At 39.6% G+C, this 18,787-nt stretch overlaps 1 protein-coding gene across 1 annotated transcript; it reads right to left on the reverse strand.

Moving 5' to 3' along the window:
* Positions 1-7,101: 7,101 nt before the first annotated feature.
* Positions 7,102-16,679, reverse strand: LOC105209719 (T-box protein H15). Its single transcript, XM_011180292.3, has 4 exons — positions 15,834-16,679; positions 12,320-12,728; positions 9,254-9,539; positions 7,102-8,693 (listed from the first exon to the last, which is right to left on the reverse strand). Exons 1-4 carry the CDS (start codon positions 16,084-16,086, stop codon positions 7,887-7,889), a joined length of 1,755 nt encoding a protein of 584 aa, XP_011178594.1. The 5' UTR covers positions 16,087-16,679; the 3' UTR covers positions 7,102-7,886.
* Between the last annotated feature and the right edge of the window lie 2,108 nt (positions 16,680-18,787).

An 18,787-nucleotide genomic window follows, 5' to 3' on the forward strand; every position in this document is an offset into this window, starting at 1 on the left:
TAACCTTAGGCACTGAGTTCTTCATGTTTGATATCAGGGGCCTTGAAAAGTCATGGTTCGATTTTGACAATTTTTCCACAAGTGATGTCACAGCTCAAATACAGTATTTGTGTAAAGTTTTATTCCGCTAGCTTCATTGGTTCCTTATGAATACATTATAAAGTGAACGAATGAGATGGAATTCAAAATTGGGTTATATGGGAAGTAGACGAAGTTGTGAACCGATTTCGCCCATACTCCACCCGTGTCATCAGGGTGTCAAGAAAGTGTTATGTACCGAATTTCATTGAAATCGGTCGAATAGTTCTTGAGATATGGTTTTTGACCCATAAGTGGGCGACGCCACGCCCATTTTCCATTTTGTAAAAAAATCTCAGAACAGCTTTCTTCTGCCTTTTTTTATGTAAAATTTGGTGTTTCTGACGTTTTTCGTTTAAACGAAATTTTCAACCTAACCTTTGTATGGGAGGTGGGCGTGGTTATTATCCGATTTCTTTCATTTTTGGACTGTATAAGGAAATGGCTAAAAGAAACGACTGCAGAAAGTTTGGCTTATATAGCTTTATTGGTTTGCGAGTTATATACAAAAAACCTATTTGGGGGCGGGGTCACGCCCACTTTTTCAAAAAAATTACATCCAAATGTGCCTCTCCCTAATGGGATCCTATGTTCCAAATTTCATTTTCATAACTTTATTTATGGCTTAGTTATGACACTGTATAGGTTTTCGGTTTCCTCCATTTTGTGGGCGTGGCAGTGGACCGATTTTGCCCATTTTCGAAAGCAACCTCCTCAGGGTGCCAAGGAACATGTGTTCCAAGTTTCATTAAGATATCTTAATTTTTACTCAAGTTATCGCTTGCACGGACAGACGGACAGGCGGACAGACGGACGGACAGACATCCGGATTTCAAATCTACTCGTCATCCTGATCATTTATGTATATATAACCCCATATCTAACTCTTATATTTCTTGGTGACACAAACAACCGTTATGTGAACAAAACTATGATACTCTGTGCAACAGGTTGCGAGAGTATAATAATATTAGAATAGAATTTAGATTTAGAATTTTAAAATCAAAATAAAAAAAATTTAGTTTCTCGAACAAAACGTCAAACACAAAATTTGAACAAGAACACTATCATCAACAACGAAAATTTTTGAGAATCAAACATATTCGTCGAACTAATTCGACTGAGGATAGCAACTTCCAATAAATATTTGTTAGGCGTTTGAGAACACCCAAACTGTTTTCAAGAGAGGTTGAATAGAGAACACTATTGAGGTTACAATAAATGTAAAACAACCTTTGTAACCTTGCGACCCGTCTAAATACAATAAAACGTTGACCTCCTTCTATGCGCAGTGGTCTCAATATCCCTCTGTCGAAGCTCTTCAGGGGTGCAACAACCACAGTTATTAGCTTTAAATTGCGGAAACATAATTTGTCTACCCAAAAGGTTACGAACGCTTGGCGCACTGCCCACACTTATGAACACCATTGACGAGTTAGTGCGCATAATGCATAGTTTTGAGCCTGGTAATCACTTACATCCGTAAATGTCAGATTCCCCCAAATTGTCAGTTGCAACCACTAGACAGACTAAGTAACCCCAGAAAGAAACGAACTTGTTGTTGTTGTAAACGTTGACCGGTCATTTCATACATCATCATCCTTATTGCTTGTTGTGGGTCTATGCACAATTATTGTAAATACCGTTACAATACATATGTACATATAAATGTTTAGATTTTGGGGGGCTGCACACTTAGTGGTTTCTTTGGTATTGTTTGTCTCTTCTTCGGTCAGTTGTGGTTGAAAAATCAATTACACAAACAAGTAACTATCAGAGTGGCAATGTGAAGCGAGGGGTGGGGTTGGAGAGAATAATGCCAAGGAGGCACTGTATGATATCGTAATAATAGTGTTTTGCTAGTCCAGCAAGGAGGCGAGTGCGCTCGTCAGTTTACACACTTTGATGGGCGTGAATAATCAATTTGTTGTTGTCTTTTGTGAATTGTTGTGGGGGGATGACTTAGTTCAGTTTTGTTGGTGTAAATAAGTTTCGTATAGCAGCTTATTTGTAAAAGAAGACTTTCTATAATTTATTAACTGACCATTGAAACAAAGACAGCTAACGGTACATCCTGAATATGTATGTGTACGTGTGGGTACTCAAGCACCATTTACCAATTCTACGCCTCTTCTTAGCATTATTTCTGTGAGTGTGAGGCTTGTGGGGCGCTGGCCCAATTTGTCGTAATTGCTGGGCGGGTGTTATTTTGTTTGAGTTTGATTTGAATTGACAACTTTTTGGGAATTGAACATATTTTTCCTCAAAAAGCTGACGGCAACTTCCTTTTGCTGTGAGTAAATTGTCTAAGTGATAAATGATAAATGTGCGATATATTGTGACAAGTGAAGGATATTGATTGCAAAGGAAGCAGTTGCAGAGTGACTTCATATTCTTTTGAGAAGTGAATACAAGAAATTATAGAATTTGTTGTCTACATAAACCAAATCTTTGGAATCACTAGATAAAAGCTTCGAAAGGACTCGCAAAATTTGAAAACACTCGGGTGTCTTCAAGTAAGGGCTTCTAATGGCAAATTTTTCCTTTCGAAGACCAGCGTGATAGTCTTGTGTATATATTTTTTTTATTTTTAGCAAATCAATAGAAAACCATAGCATAGCGAACTCTATATAACTTATATATATAAAGCATATGTCCTCTATCTGTATATCATATATACATATAACTCATCCCACATACCATGTATTCGCCGATTGGCGTAGCTTGAATGACTTGTGAAAATCCGCAGGCCAATAAACTGTTGATGCGACTGATGTGTGGCATGCGGCATTCATTAGATATGCCATCAAAGTCGAATCAGCGGCAGCAAGGCAGCCAAGTAACGAGGCAACTAATGCCAAAGCCAAAGCGACTGACACACCCAATCATTCTTCAGCCACCGGTCATCGTCAACACATAAATAATTCATTGAGTAATTTAATAAATTGAATTTCTTTCACTTTGCAACAAGAATAAAACAAAACAACAACAACAATAAAAACAATGCAACTACCTTTGCAGAGTGTATGCGGCGAAATACAGTAGTCATTGTAAATTCAATTTGCCACAAAACTTATTGATTTGCCGTCGCATTGCGTCGACCATTTGTCTGCTGCGCCGCTTCTGGTGCCTCGTTCGTTGCATTATCTTTTAATTACACTGCAAAAAATGGCGCATATTAATTTGTGCACATTTTCACTTAACCAGCGCTGCGAGTGGAATATGTAGTCCCAAAGGTGTTTTGTTGTGCGCTCGATGCCATTTGTGTTGCAAGCGCGTCGACAATTGCATGGTGCAACTTGACCGCATATGCGTAGGGACGGTGCATGCGTGTGTGTGTGTGTTGGCTCATGAGTGCAACTTTTCAATTGCTGAGCTGTCGCATGATGCGGCGCGTTGATTGTACTGTTACCAGCTACGCCCCGTCAGCCGCAGCAATGCGCTGCGTAATGTGACAATCAGTGTTGTCATTTGTTGTAACGGTGCTTTGCGCTGTGCCGCGTGTCATGTTAGTGGCATCGAATGATTTTCACTTCGGCCAACGCCGTCATTCATTGCCCACTTGAGGCGCTGCGCCAAGTGCCGTTGGAATGTGTGGATGCCGCAATAAAACACCAAACACCTACACAACAATACATACATAAGGATGGGGTATGTGCTCAACACGTGCGCCACTAATGACTGTTGCCGATTGCAAGCAAAGAATTGCACTGTGGCTGCGTGGCACAGTAGCTGTTGCAAGTGCAGTGACACGATGATGACTCTCCGATTGGTTTTTGCACAGCAATTGCTGCTGGCATGCGTGGCTTGGCAGTAAAATGGTGGCAGTAATTAATGCGCATACAAGTGTTGGTGAAATTAGGTGGCGAGATTTGGGGGCGTATGTGCGGAAAGGGGCGGACAATGTGAAAGCTGCGGCAACAACAATGACAAGTGAGTAGCATCACGCTACTAAGTATTAACGAATGTTTTGTGAAAATACTATAGAATATTTTATATGGAGTATAAATAACTCATTTCCTCTGAGATGCGCTGTATTTTTTGTTCTCAAATATTTTCGCCTTCGTAGCGTATAACGTGCACCCACGCATGCCGTACCCGACGAAATTTATCGCTTGTACAAGTAATTATAAAACAATTAACTTTAATGTTAAACAAATAAGCGCATACGCAGGATAACATCGGTGGCGCGTAAAATATTTACCTGCGCGCCTTCTTATCTCTATTAGAATGCTTGTAATTGCCCAGCTAACTACACGCACACACACGAACATACTCCTCACTTGCCGACACGGGCGACAGTCGCAGGTTTGTCTTTTTTATTGCTATCTTATTGCGTCGAGCTGACTACTTTCTTGCAACGCGTTGAGAATTGTGTGCGCCTCTTTGGCCAGGTGTCATTACAACGAGTGAAAAAAGGTCGCAATACGAGGTGGCGGCATAATTTAGTCTTATCTGCATTTAAATCAGTTGAATCGTATTTGGTAGCTGGTAGCAGTGCTGTTGTGTGTACGGGTGTGATGTTATGTACGCACATTCAGGAAGTTAATCACTTTCTAATCGGCCAACCCTCCCGAAATAATTTGTGCTTGGCTTTAAACGCGACGCAGCCATCCATGTAATGTATTACAAAAAACAAACTGAAATAAAATTGAGGTTATGACGCAAGGGAATTCGGAGATTCAGGGAAATTTCTATTAGTAATGAGTGAGATCTAAATTTACATTACAAATCTCGTGGGTTTCATGAAAATAAGATTAAATAATTTATGAAAATTTGAATTTAAGAATATTTTTTTATCCATTGAAAATATTCAAATTCATAATTTAAAAGTTGGAAACACTCGGAATGGTTCATATAAATATACGAGATGTGTTCAAAAAATAACGGGAATTTTATAATTTCGAATTGTCCAACACTCCAATTGTCCCTTGAAGTACGATAAAATGTGCAGCAGTATTCATAGTTCTCTTTGTCTGATTGTCTGTAGCAGCGGCTAAAATTTGACGTGGTTTTATGGGGTTGGCGATTTTCGTTTGTTAAACGCTTAAGTCAACACTTCCTTGCTTGTTCGTGAATTCTTGGCCAAAAACAATACTGTAACTATGCCCCAGCCTCCATATTCTTATTTCCAAAATTAAAGAGAACTTCAAGGGTCCATCATTTTAAAAGCATACGAGAAACCGCCGAATGAGTCAAAGGCAATCCCAAAAATCGAGTTTGAGAAGTGTTTCAATGATTGGGAGAAACGCTGGCAGAAGTGAATTATGTCGTATGGGGACTATTTTAAAGGCGACAACATTAATATATATATTTTTTTCAAACAACGAAAATTACTGTAATTATTTGAATACACCATACTCCAGAACCGTAAAAGTTGGAGTATGATTTTTAGAAATAGATTACTATGTAATTTTCTATTATGAACCAGGTCCACATTCTCTGTGAAAAGCAATTTCACAATTTGTTTTGCTGTCTCTTCTTTCCATTCATCACTTGGCTACACTTTTCAACAAATCGCCTTCGATATGGAGTATTGAAGCCTCTTCCTAATCAATGCGTGACCAATAACTGCAAGTAGCATTCACATACACGCACATTCATAAAGAGTAAATAAATCAAGCCAAATCAAGCCAAATATCCAAGAGCCGTTAGCGCATCGTAAAATCTTTATAAACATTTCCAACACATTGAAACTCAATACCAAAAAGAAAGAAATGTTCGTGACGATAAACCAAATACTAATGAAGGAATACGCCATTTGACATATAAGTGGCCAAAAGTGCGTGACAATTCAGCAGACAATTTTAGATTCCCATACAAAGAATGCGTATATATATATAGATATATTTCACTATTCACACACGCACTTACGCACTCCTTTAAGGCAGTTTGTGTGTGCATAACAAATTGGTAACATATCGCTTTCATCGTTTGGCCACCACACCCTTCACTAGCACTGCATCGTAGTCATGCGCGATGCCGCTTTGGAACTCTGAGCACAAATTCATTTGCCACTGCCTCGCTGACACTGACAGCTAACTATTCCCCAATTCGATGGACATGCACTCGCTCAACGCTCAACGCAGCAACAACAATGCCAAGCAACCGCCGGCTAGAAAGCGCATATGCGTGGCCCCAGCGTTAACCTCCATCAACGCGCTCGGTTGCATTCATCTAGGCGCTGAGACGCACTTGAGTGCAATGCCAGTAACGAATTCATTTTCATGGTCACTCAAAAATGAAATTGAAAAATTGTTAAGTACTTTCTTCGCCAGGCCTCGCTTTGTTATTGTTATTGCAATTCCCGCTGCATTTAGGGGATTGAATAAATAAGCGCGCTTGTAAAATGTGGCATTCCAATGTGTTAAGTACACATACACTTTTAAATAAATGTGCTTGTTGTTGTTGTGAAATTATGTAGCCGACGGCTTTGCCGGCAATTAAAGTACGACACGCTAATCAGCATTGGTAGTGCAGTATCCCCTTTGTAGAGTGTCCATAGTGGCAAGTGGTGCCGTCGGTGGCTGTGTGGTTGCCTTCTGTGCGCCAACTCTCTGCAGCTCTTTCACAGATATCAGATTTTTACGATGTGTTGATGGATGGCTTCGAGATCAAGACATTGTATAATCACACATACACACACATGTGTATGGTATTCAATTTCAGTAGAAGTTGGTTGCGGAAGAATTTGGAAGTGTGTATTGAATGGAGTTTAGGGAATGCCCAGTGAGGAATTTCTGATTTTTTTTTAATAAATTTTCATTCCAGTAGTTACTTCATTGGTCAGTCAAAAGTTAGAGACCGTATTTTCTACAAGTCGATGTAGATCTCTTGAAGCAAACTAGGAAAATTGAAGCATTCTAAAAAATTATAAAAATTTTGAAAAATTCTTTTGAGTTTTTTTTGTAAAATTTTCTACGAAACATTTCTATATACCCTTCATAGAACACCTTGATTTAAATAACACACTATAAATTTTTTAAACTTATTTTGAATGTATTTGTGATTTTTATTCGATTTGATTTGGTTTTGAATGGGCTTTAATCCACATTTAATTAAATATGTTTTTGTATTTTTTCTATAAGGAATTACTATTATTATTAATTTTAATTTACTTAGAAGCTTACATAATTTACACATAAACACTTTGCTTACTTTTTGTTGTTGTATTTCTTGCAATTAAGCAATTAAATTTAATTTACTTAATTAGTAGCTCTCAATACCTCTATACTTGTAGTAGTTACAATACCGTTAAGCAGCTGTAAATCAGTTATACATTTTTGTTAAATATTTCTTTGAATACAACTAATTGAAATATTTCTAAACACACTGAGATACGTTTTTGAACGAACAACATATTCTGCACAAACTTACAAATAGCCTTAGACAATAATAAAAAGGAAATTATAATTTACAAGGTAGCACGTCCATCCATCTGAACTGTATGTGGACCGAGACTTGATATGATTTGAAAAACAAAATTTACAAAAGCCGATTCAACGAGGCAGATTTATAACAGTTACAGCTGAATGTCAGTTATAACTCACGGAAAGTTGTTGTGTTGCATTCGCATAAAAAACAGTTTCTCCGCCACGCCCTCACAAAAGCAACAAAAACCGAATTTTTCAATTCTAATTAACTACTTAAACAATGCTAATAATAAATTACAATACAATAATTTAACGAACGCCTTTACTAGTTTGCGTATTCCGCGGCTTGCACCGTTGATTTCCCCATAATACTGATTTCGGCACACCAATGTCAATAACAACAAACAACAAAAAAATCGGATTTCTTGTGCCACTTTAATTGTGTGGACTGCGTGTTTGCGGTGGCATCGACATCGCCTGTTGTTGTTGTTGGGGCACTTGATAGGGGCTGAAGCGTTGGAACTGGCGTGGTCGCATATCGGGCGATGGCGAACCGCCCGACGAGGTGGATGATGGTGTCGATGCCGTCGGTGGTGGTGGTGGCGTGCGGTTGGCTGCCGCCGCTGCAGCGGCTGCCTGAGCTTGTGCCTGCGCTTGTGCTTGCGCCTGCACGGCGGCAGCTTGAGCGGCGGCCGCTTGCTGATTGGCGCTGGCCAGAAAGCCTGCCGTCAATTGGGGCCATTGCTGTTGGAACATGTGGAATGCGCCGAGTCCGGGCGGTGGTGGCGCCTGCTGTGCATACATTTGTGGCATCATCAGCTGAGCGTACGGCGAGTTCCCGCCGAACATTTGCAGATGCTGGCGGGCCTTCTCGAAAATCGCCATCGAGGTGGGATCGACACCTTGCTGTGCGGCGAATTGCTGCATCAGCGGGTCGGGGAAGAGACGCAGCGGTGAGCGTAGTTGCTGTTCGAGCAACAGAGCTTCCATGGGATCGCGATCGAAGTCGGTGAGACGTGACGAATCGCGGAAACCTTTGGCGAAGGGATTCGAGTCGATTTTCAGTTTGGTGATGAGCTGATTTTGGTATGCGGTGACGGCGGTGAAGACGGTCTCGGGAAACACGTAGGTTTTGTGGTCGAGTTCCTGCAATTCCTTGGGATTTGTGGGAATGCTTTGGCCATGACTGAGGCGCACCAAGTGAATGCGTGGTTGATAGCGGTGCATTGAGTTCAAAACAATCTGGAAGGAAAATCAAAAAAATAATGGAGAGTTAGTATTGTATTTGAGCAGAGAAAAACTGTAGACTTTTATAAGAGTGAAATGGTTGTTGTGCGGTTTTACTATTTTCAGTTGCTTGAGAGCGCGCATGCGCGTTAAACAAGACTCTGTGGCGTGTGTAGAGCTGAAAGCGCTTGTTGCAGAAACGCTCACTAGCAAATAAATAAAGCAAATAAAATGGTCGTTAGTTGAATGGGGGTTGCAGTCATCGCTTAAGACAGCAATGGCGCTTTATTTACTGAGTGTAATAGATTTTGGAATTCTCGTGCTGAAGTTCAGTAAATATTAAAGCATGTCTTCATTCGCTCACAATGCCTTAATGAAATGTTAATTAATTTGAATTTAAATTGCGATTTATTGAGTTCTTCAGAGAAATTATATCATTATTCAGCTATTTCTTTAATTGCAGTTTTTAGTTCAACGATAGCATTCTTATTACACCGTAACAGCGCAACAACAACTATTCATAGGTATATATATATATATATATTTCGATGTGATTCACCACAACAAAACCTCACCTGTCCATTCTTATCCATTTCATTATTAGTCAGTTTCACCTTCTCGAAGGAGATAACCTGTTTGCGCAACGCCTCACAGCTGAACGGGCTATCCGGATGCGCGTAGAGACGAGCTGGCGGTGCGGGATCAGCCTTGCCGGCGACCAGCCAAGCCGAGCGATGGTACGCATAGCGATAACGTTTCGAGTCCATCGGTATGATATCGAGTAGCACGGCGTAACGGTCGGCAGGTTGGATTTGTCGCAATGGACCGGAGAAGCTAACGCGTACAGTGGGGAACATCCGCCTAGAAAAAACAACAAACAAAATAAATAAGTAAAGAATTAATGAAACATGCACAATTATGAAAAATCGGTTTTGTGTAGAGAATATGATATACATACAGACATACATATATACATACACATACAAATTCACACAAAATATATGACTATGTTTTATAGCAGTGAAGTGCTGTGATTTTTATTACCGAGTAATGTATGAGTATTGAGCGCTACACCTAGCTTAGGTGCCGAGGCGATAAAATCGAAATGTGTGGGCAAAGTCGCCCAAGTCGCCGGCACCGCAGGTTGCCATGCTGTCTGTGAAAGGTCTAAACCACTATTGGTCTGGTCTGTGCCTGTTTGTCTGCGCGAAAATCCTTAATTTATGCCTTAAATCCTTTCCCCCTACGCACAGCTACACAAACGCTTCTACACTTGGCTTTGTTCGCGTTTTAGTCGCAGCTATCTTATTTGGATTTTCTCCATTCTCCATGGCTGCTTGGCCCTGTTTGTGTTTTCATTTGGCATTACACCTTTGTTTGCTGTAAACAAACTCAATTGAAGCATTTTTTCTACCAGCCACTTTTTTATTGTTGTTGTTGTACGTTCTTTGTGCACGATTTGTATTTGTTTGTGTCGTTTTGTCTGCCTTCACGCCACGAAGTCAATGACAACTAGCAAGTATCCTGCGGTTTTAATGGTCCTAATACCGCATACAAACACTTAGCTGCACAGCAGAGAAAGATAACAACAACAAAACCAACAAATATGACAACACGGTTGAGCTGATTTGCTGCCAGTGTATGAGTGTGTGTGTGTCTCTGCACTAGATGACATAACTAAAACTACAATAACAGCGAGAGATATACGGCAAGCGAGGTGTGGCACAGGGGATGAAGCAGTGAATTGAATGGGTGAATTCGTTACGGGACCGCCCTGATTGTTAGGTGTGATTTTTACAATATCATTAAATGTGTAAACGCAGGAAACAGAGCCAACACATTTGCATGACTCTCGTGTATGAGTGTGTGTGAGTGTGCCTCGAACTGCGTGTTGCCAATAAACAAGTTGCGTCGCAGTGTGCGCCTGCCGAAAGTGGCTGGTGGTGGTTGCCTCATAGAGTTTCATTCCTGCGCGGCTGCGGTTATCACATGCTCCGCTGGCCGCTGAAGCAGAGCAGAGCAGAGCAAGTTGCGTTGATTTTCGCTTCCTGCTTAACGCTCCTACTTGCCACACAAAAAAAAACGTTGTTGTTGTTGTGTACGTGTAACTGGTTTATGCATTGCGTGTGTGTGGTCAGCAAAGTAAAAAGAGAGTTCCATTTTATGACAGCACACAACTACTTGGACCTATAAAAATCGCACGACCGACCCCCTAGCGTCATTTGCTGTCTTCGGGAAATCAAAATGCAAAACACACGAATAAAGCAAAACCAAAAACAAAAGGAGCAAAGTGAAAATGTAAAGGAAAATAATGCGCAAATATTATGGCCTTAATGCTGGTGTGTTTGCTGTTGTTGTTGTTGACAATTGCAACGCCCTACGCATTCCACTAAGAGGCTCAGCGCATACTGGCCAATTATTTGTTCGGAAGATTGATTGTTTGAGACATGTAGGAGCCAGAGCCGACAGCTCGGCTTGTTCCACATTCTGACGTTTGTGTGTCACACCAACTGTTATCACCTTTTTAGACTAGACTGAGAGTCCTTTGTGTAGTAGAACCACACACATTTTCTAGGAAACATTATTTGCTGGTGTTTGCAACCTTTAATTGTCTTTTGTTGTTTTTATTAGTGGAAAATTGCAAAGAATTGGGTTTTCGATTCCAAATTACTCGGAAACATTTCTTTAATTGTGGCAGAAGTATAAATTGTTGCAAGAAGTAGCAGTTAGAAATATGTCTACCAATATTTTTGTCTGGAGTTTTGAAAAGAGAAATGTTGCAAGTTCATTACAGCGCCAACACATTAATTGCCGCACTAGCTATCACCTAATTATGCATAATTTACTGTTTCTCTACAGGCTTACAATTAAAGGTGACGGTTGCGAAGCGGTTTCTTACTCTGAGACATGGCTTTCTTCCCACCGCGCAAAAGTTGTACAAGAAATATGCTTTTAGCGCACCATTTACCACACAGCGGTGGGTCCTTTCGATAACTTTCCCGCCGTTAGCCGCTGTTATTTGCGCTCGTGTATTAATTTGAAAGAGAAAAGGATTAAAATGTGTTGCCACATGCAACGCCGCGCATTTCTTATTGTATTTTTCCTGTTATCCGTTGCCGTTAATCTACTCACATTACAAGGCAATTTGTTATAAAATAAAGCAAATAGGTGAATTGAAAATGCAGCAAACGAAATGAAATGAGAAAGAGTTTATTTCCCCCCGGAATTAGGAACCATTTGCCGCATACAACAAAAACACAACTAGTGGAGTGTTTATTGCCACAAACGCAACATGACGCTGGCGAGTGGCGAGTTGACTGAATTGTCGCCCGTTTGCAGCTTTACAGCAATTGTCAGCGTTGCAACGGTGATGGTGCCCCTGTGTTGCGGCTGTAAACCGCACTAATGCAGCATTTGCATGTTTACTCAAATAGTACATGCCACAGCAACGAACGCCAGTGCAACAATTTTTGTATATTAAATATATATGTAAGTATGTATGTATGTATGTATGTTTGTATAAGAACATATGTAAATGGCTTGGACTTTAGACAACCTGTATACATGCCTCCATGTACCAACTACACTAGTTCAGTTTTTCATAAAATTATGCTTTTAAACAATTCTTCTGGTGAACCTACCTGCCGGTTTTAGTGATAATCATCTCGGTGCCCAACTCATGGAAGCGATCCCACAATTCTTTTGTCTCCAAGTGACATTGCACCGGCTTCAGTTCATCACAGTTGCAGGAGCCGACGATTTTTGGCGTTTTCTGTACGGGTTCGGGTGTGAGGCGCTCCTCCGTGTCGGAGCCAGGCGATTGTGGCGGTGTGGAGCGTCCTTGACTGCTGGTTGTGCTGCTGTTCAGATGATGTTGGGATGAACTGCTGTTATTGTGATTGTGGCTATTGCTGTTGTTGTTATTGTGGTTGTGGCTATTACTATGACTGTTGTTGTGGTGTAGGCGACGCACTTTCGCTGGTGGTGCCTCCTCGGAGTCGCTGCAATCAACTACATCAACATCCACTTCATCCTCGACGGAGATGGGACCTGGAAAGGGGAAGGTAGAAAAATTAGAAATAAGTGGATGACGATAAAATGGTAAGCAGTTAAAAATAAATTTATTTATTTTCATAACACTTGAAAATTGAAGCATTGAGACACACCAGGTAAATTATATTTTTCTCTCACATACACACGTGCACACTCACACATGCCGAGTTGTATGTGTTCAAAATCAATGCAGCGTTAAGTAATGATTACTCGCATTTAATTACTTGGTAAATTGTCAAGTGTAGCAACATTTCAAGCCAAACTGCACTTGTTGCTGTCATACAAATTTCAATTATTTATAATTGTGCTAAATGCAGCGGCAACGGCCAACACAAAAACAACAATAAAAACAATAAAAAACACAACAACTGCATAGAAATGAAATAACATTAATTATAGCAGTAAAAACCAGCGTCAACAACAGCAGCAGTAAAAATAATATGACAACAACAACAAATACAACAAAAATTGTGTATGATAATTATTGTTTGCATTTTGTTTTTGCTTGCTGCAAAGTTGAATGTGTTTGTATGTGTGCGAGTGAGTTAAATGTGTTTCAAGTTTGTAGACGCAATTGCATGAAGATATTGTCCGCGTTGCGTAAATGCATAATGTTTTTGCTAATATTATAATAGAAGGTGTGAAGTTCATTAGAGCGCAAAAAACTGGAGACATGATTAAATTATGTTCAATGAAAGGCATTTCAGTTTTTTCTTTATCAATACAAGTGATTTCAATATTTTGCTTGTTGTTGTTGTCATAAATATTGTATAAATATTACGTTAACATTGTATTCATATTTTAATCTTAATATCATCCGGTTTATAATTTATTTATGTTTTTATGCAAATAATTTTTTTCAGAAAAAATAATTCTGTTTCTCAATTGAAGATTTAAGGTCTCGAACTAAATAAAATTATGTAAAAAATATTTCGAAATTCCCCAAATCTTTAATATTTTTATATTCTTAATTAATTTTTATTACATTAATTTTTATTGTCTTTTAAGTTTTATTCTTAAGCTTGTATTTCAACTAATAAAATTATGAGATTTCATAAGCAAATTTAAGAAATTTAAATTACAAATTAAAAAATGCTCACATTTTACACATTATTATACAATTCTAATTCTGCTTTCAAATCATTTGATGTCTCTTGCTTGGCGCCTCAAATTTGCTATAATTAGCGGACTAGTTATTGGGTTCAGAACGCACATATTATTATGTCTGAGCAATAAACGCAAAATTAAATATTTTTGATACCATTCACACACATGTGGTGCTAAATGTTTCTATATAAGAATATTTCATTTTTCCTCTTTTAATTCTGATATTCATTTAATTTAGATATTCATAATCATAACTTTTTATTGGCCCACTTTATCTTAACTAACTTGATTATCTTCGACTCAATTTCAGCTTTTCGAATGTTTAACGCATTATTTGAAATTTATTGCCGATTTGATTTTAACTTTTAATCAAAAGGTGTTAAAATGCTAAATGAGCTTGCGCGCTGCAATTAGCCAAGTCTGTTTGCAAGTAATTCGCATAAATTATACAATAATATTATTAATTATGAAGCTAATCAAGCGCTTGCATATATAATATACGAGCAACTTTAAACACATGTACAATATGCATATTTTATTGGGAATATAAACAAAACGCTGCCAAAACCGGCAGCTACAGCGCAACTCAAGAGTTCAGCGTTGAGCGCTTCCACCAAAGCATATGCCACAAATTAACGCAAACATTAACAGAATACTATATGCATAAATTTTTGTTTAAATGTTTGTATAACAAATAAATTATACGCAGACACATACACACATAAAAGCACAGAAGATCATTCGCCGATAGTAAACTTGATGAAATCAAAATGTATTTGCTGAGATGATTAGCATAATTATGGACTTTTGTCAGCTGCTTGTTTATGGCGCATTTTGTTGTATATACGAGCATGTGTCGCTGCTGAACTAATAATAAATAATGAAAAAAATAAAAAAAAATATTTTAATTGAAAAAATGCAAAACTCTTTCAAAGTTGAGCGTTAAAAACCGCAGCGTTTTTGTCCAGCATTTAACTACTGATTCTGAGCCATACACCACTCTAGCCGTTCATCTAAGAAGCAAGATCTAATGCCACTTGCCTATGCAACAACTACAAAAAAGTGCAACGGCGAGTCGCAGCGGCTCAATTGCAGCCACTGACCGTGCAGGTTAGCCACTTTTTGTTGTTGTTATTGTTGATTTTAGATGTGTGATTGACTGGCGGATATTAACACTTTGCAGCGTGTAAAATGTGCATTTGATTTCAATAAATGCTTTTTGCCATTAAATATTTCCAATGCCAATGATTAAATGTGGCAATATGTGCATTGGCGAGGCAAATTATTAAAATGCATTGAGTAAATATTGATTTTACAAGTTACTGTTTCTGTAACAGTGAATGAAGTGGTGACTGGTGGACTTTGATGGAATTAAATCTCCGGATTTAATCAAGGAGGATTTGAATTTAAATTTTTTGTCTGTGTTTAATGCTAATGATGTTTGGTGTTGAAGAGTGGTTAGCTTGAGTATTTAGTACCCTAATAGTTATAGGTCCTTCGTTCGAAAAAAGTTCTAGAATCTGACATGTCATCTGATAGACTCTTGGATTGGAAGAGACCCTGATTAGTTGAAATTTCTGTTATTTAGGAAGTAGTCTCGTGGGGTACTTGAACCTGGTATTAACCAAGTGGAAATCAGGCACGATTTTTTATTAATTTGAGAAATCGCCGTCGGCAATTCACTGATTAAGTTCAATAAATCTTCATAATTCTTATGATTACTTATATGAACTCATGGGGCAGGTACTCAAGGACTTTAATAGCGCCAATAAAAAGGCTCCAATTACATATTTGTATATATCTATTAGCTCAGATTTTTATAGTAATCGGATCGATAACGATTGAGACCTTAGCGAGCATTATAAAGCCTGTTAAGTTTAAAAAAGATTCTAAACCTATCATACTTCGACTGTCTTGGCTAATATAGACACTTTTCTTGCTAATATATTTATTTCCCTTATTTTTTTGTAAATTTTTATATTCTTCATTACTTACTTGCACTGCGCACGGAAGACTCCCGGCTGGAGGCGTCTTCCCTGGCCATTATCGCGGCTATGGAGAAGTCGGTCGCTGAACCGGCGGCATTTTTACTACCAGCCGTAGTTTGGGTCTGGCTGGGACTGTTGGCATTCGAATTAGCCACGGCCGCGGCAGCCGCAGCGGCGGCGGCAGCAGCAGCAGCAGCCGCATTGGGTACCGTTGGCGGCAATACACCGTTGCATAGGTATGGATGTGAGCCAACAAGCATTTTGGCAGCCTGGGCGTATGATGTGTGAGAAAAATTAATTTTGATGAAGTAGCGCTTAAAAGCGGCTGCCGGATTAGAAGTTTTTTCGTTTTTTGTTTTTGTGATAGATTTGTTAGTTTTTCAAATACTAACGGTGTATAACACTACTGGAGCACACTTGTTTTTGTGGATATCAGCACATCTTTATTAGTAAAACTATTCAATTATTTTACACTTCTTCACTGCACTTTGTAAATATTCTTATTTTTATTTTCGAACTGTTGTTTTGTCACAGTTTGTTCTTGTATTATTTGCTTGTGTTTAACATAATCTCGTGATCCCTGAGTTCACACTTTGAGACGCGTTCGACTGCTCCGGAGACGGTTTTCTACGCAACTACTTAACGTTTAAGCGCACAACAATTTACAGTTTTCCTACAAGCGACAAGAGCGAAAGCGGTAGGAAGCAGACTTGAGAATCGCTGTGTCAACGGCGACGGCGAATGCACGGTGTATGTGGAGCGACGAAAACGGGTGTGTGCACAATGAAAGGCAAACGACGACGAACTGACTTGCTTGTTGCGGCAAGGAAAGGTGCACAACTCGCCAGCACTCAGCAGCAGTCAGACAGGCCGTCAGCCACCACGGTACGGTGCGCCGTTGTTGTTGTTGCTGTTGGCGAATGGTGGCAGCCGCTGTGTGTAAACCAGTATGAGCAATGTATCTGGTAGGTTGAGCATTGAATTACACACGCACACGAACGCATGTGTGCTTAGGTAGCAATAACAAGAAAAATGCGGCAACAACAACAAACACTGTGCTGCTCAGCGGCATTGCCAGCACAGTGGTTAGAAAAAACGGAACATTGCTTACAAAAATGGGCTGAGAAAAGTGATGTGTGAGAAGAGGTAAGTTGTATGTGCGCAAGGAAGGTTAGAGCACATACGCCGACAACAACAACTCAAGTGGTTGTGTAGCAACAATGTGTGTTGCTTGCGTCGAGGGGTAGGTAGTTGGCCGTAAGTGGCTGTTGGTGCGAGCAGTGTGGTTGCCGAGACAAAGGCAGGCGTGACAACAAACGAGAGCCAAATAGGAGAGAACATAACTAAAGGGCGCTCTGAGTTGAACGAAATCCAATTCGAATTTTTGTGCTACGGAAGTTGTTTACTTGCCGCACTGGAAGCATGAGAGTGAGTAAAAAGTCCAGGAAAAAGAGTGGAAAATGTCGAGCTGCTTAGCCCGTAAGACAGAGTGAGAGCGTGCTATAGCTATATAGGGGACATTGAAATAGGAATGTTTGTTGTTAGTGTTGTATCTTCATCCTACATTTTTATCCGAGGTTTTATTCCTTTTCCAACAAGCCGCTGAGAGCGGAGCTCCGAAATGGCAAGTGTTGTTGGCGCGTGAGTGGGCTGTACCATACAACAAAACAACAATAAAAGAGTCTACGCAATTGAAGACGTCTCGCGTAAGCTTCAATGTACAACACATTGCCGTATGATTATGCGTTGATTGCTGGCTCTCTGCAGTTCGGCCGCATGAGCGATGAGTTTTCAGTGTCGCTGCCTGAAGTAATGGCGCAACATTTTTGTTTGAAGGGGGGAAGGTGGGGAGCATGGTGTGCAAACGGGTGGTGATTGCTTGCCTGTTCGTCATAATTCATTCACAATTAAAAATGTCGGCGCATTTTAACGATTGTTGGCCTCTCATTCGTCCGCACGGCAGCAGACATATTTTTTCCAAGCGATCGACTCGTTTCGCGGTGTGCAGAGAAAGCCAGCGAGTGTGAGTGAATGGAGTGAGCGAGTGATGTAGATTTTTTAAACTTTTTTTGGTGTTTGCTGAAAAAAGTCGTGCATTTATGAAGTGTAAACGTTTCGGTTGCGGTTTTTGAATATTATTTCAGCGCTCTTTTCTTCTCAAACCTCTGAAACAATATTTCACTCAAATTTCGCATTTTCTTGCAGCTCTGAGTTTTCGGTGTTCCACTGTGTTTCCAACATGTTCCTATGCAGCAATACATAGCGGTTTCTGAAAGATTGTTGTTATTTCCACTCGCGCCATATGTTGAGCGCAATTTCTATAATATAAATGTGGAAATATATTTGTTGGTGCTTTCTGAGGCCAACAGCGCCATTGTAGTAGCTTTTGCTCTATAATGAGTAGCGTTGTTGTATGCCTGACTAAATATTACAGCCGCTGGCGTTGTCGTCGCTGGCAAGCGAAGCGTAAAGTGTTCTGTGTGGATATGCGAGTGCGTGGCAAATTGTTTTTGCATTGCAATTATTGCTGTTGAAATGTTGCTGTTGACTCCTTTGTTGACGTTGTCAATATGTAAGCGTTAATATGCGTACTTACGTGCACGTATTTATTTACGTGTGACTCTTCTGATATGGAATTAAAGCATTTCTTTCGCATACTTGGGGAATTGCAATTATAATTTTAATGAAATAATACTTCTGAAGTATATTTAGACTAGGGTGATATTTAAAATGTATTTTTGCATTTTATATCTGTTGTTATTGCTACTTCATAGAGTGTGTGACAGACTTTTCAGAAAGAGGAATGCAATTTAAAGATAGGCCGATTACTTAAAGGAATGATATAAGAATTTTAGTGGGATTGCTAACAGGATATTGTCTGATTGGTAGACACGCTAGCAGACTGGGGTTATCATACAATGATTACTGTAGAAGCTGGCAAGAAGTAGAAGATGAAGAGAC

Source organism: Zeugodacus cucurbitae, chromosome 3, assembly GCF_028554725.1.
Source record: "Zeugodacus cucurbitae isolate PBARC_wt_2022May chromosome 3, idZeuCucr1.2, whole genome shotgun sequence".
Classification (NCBI taxonomy): Eukaryota; Metazoa; Arthropoda; class Insecta; order Diptera; family Tephritidae; genus Zeugodacus; species Zeugodacus cucurbitae.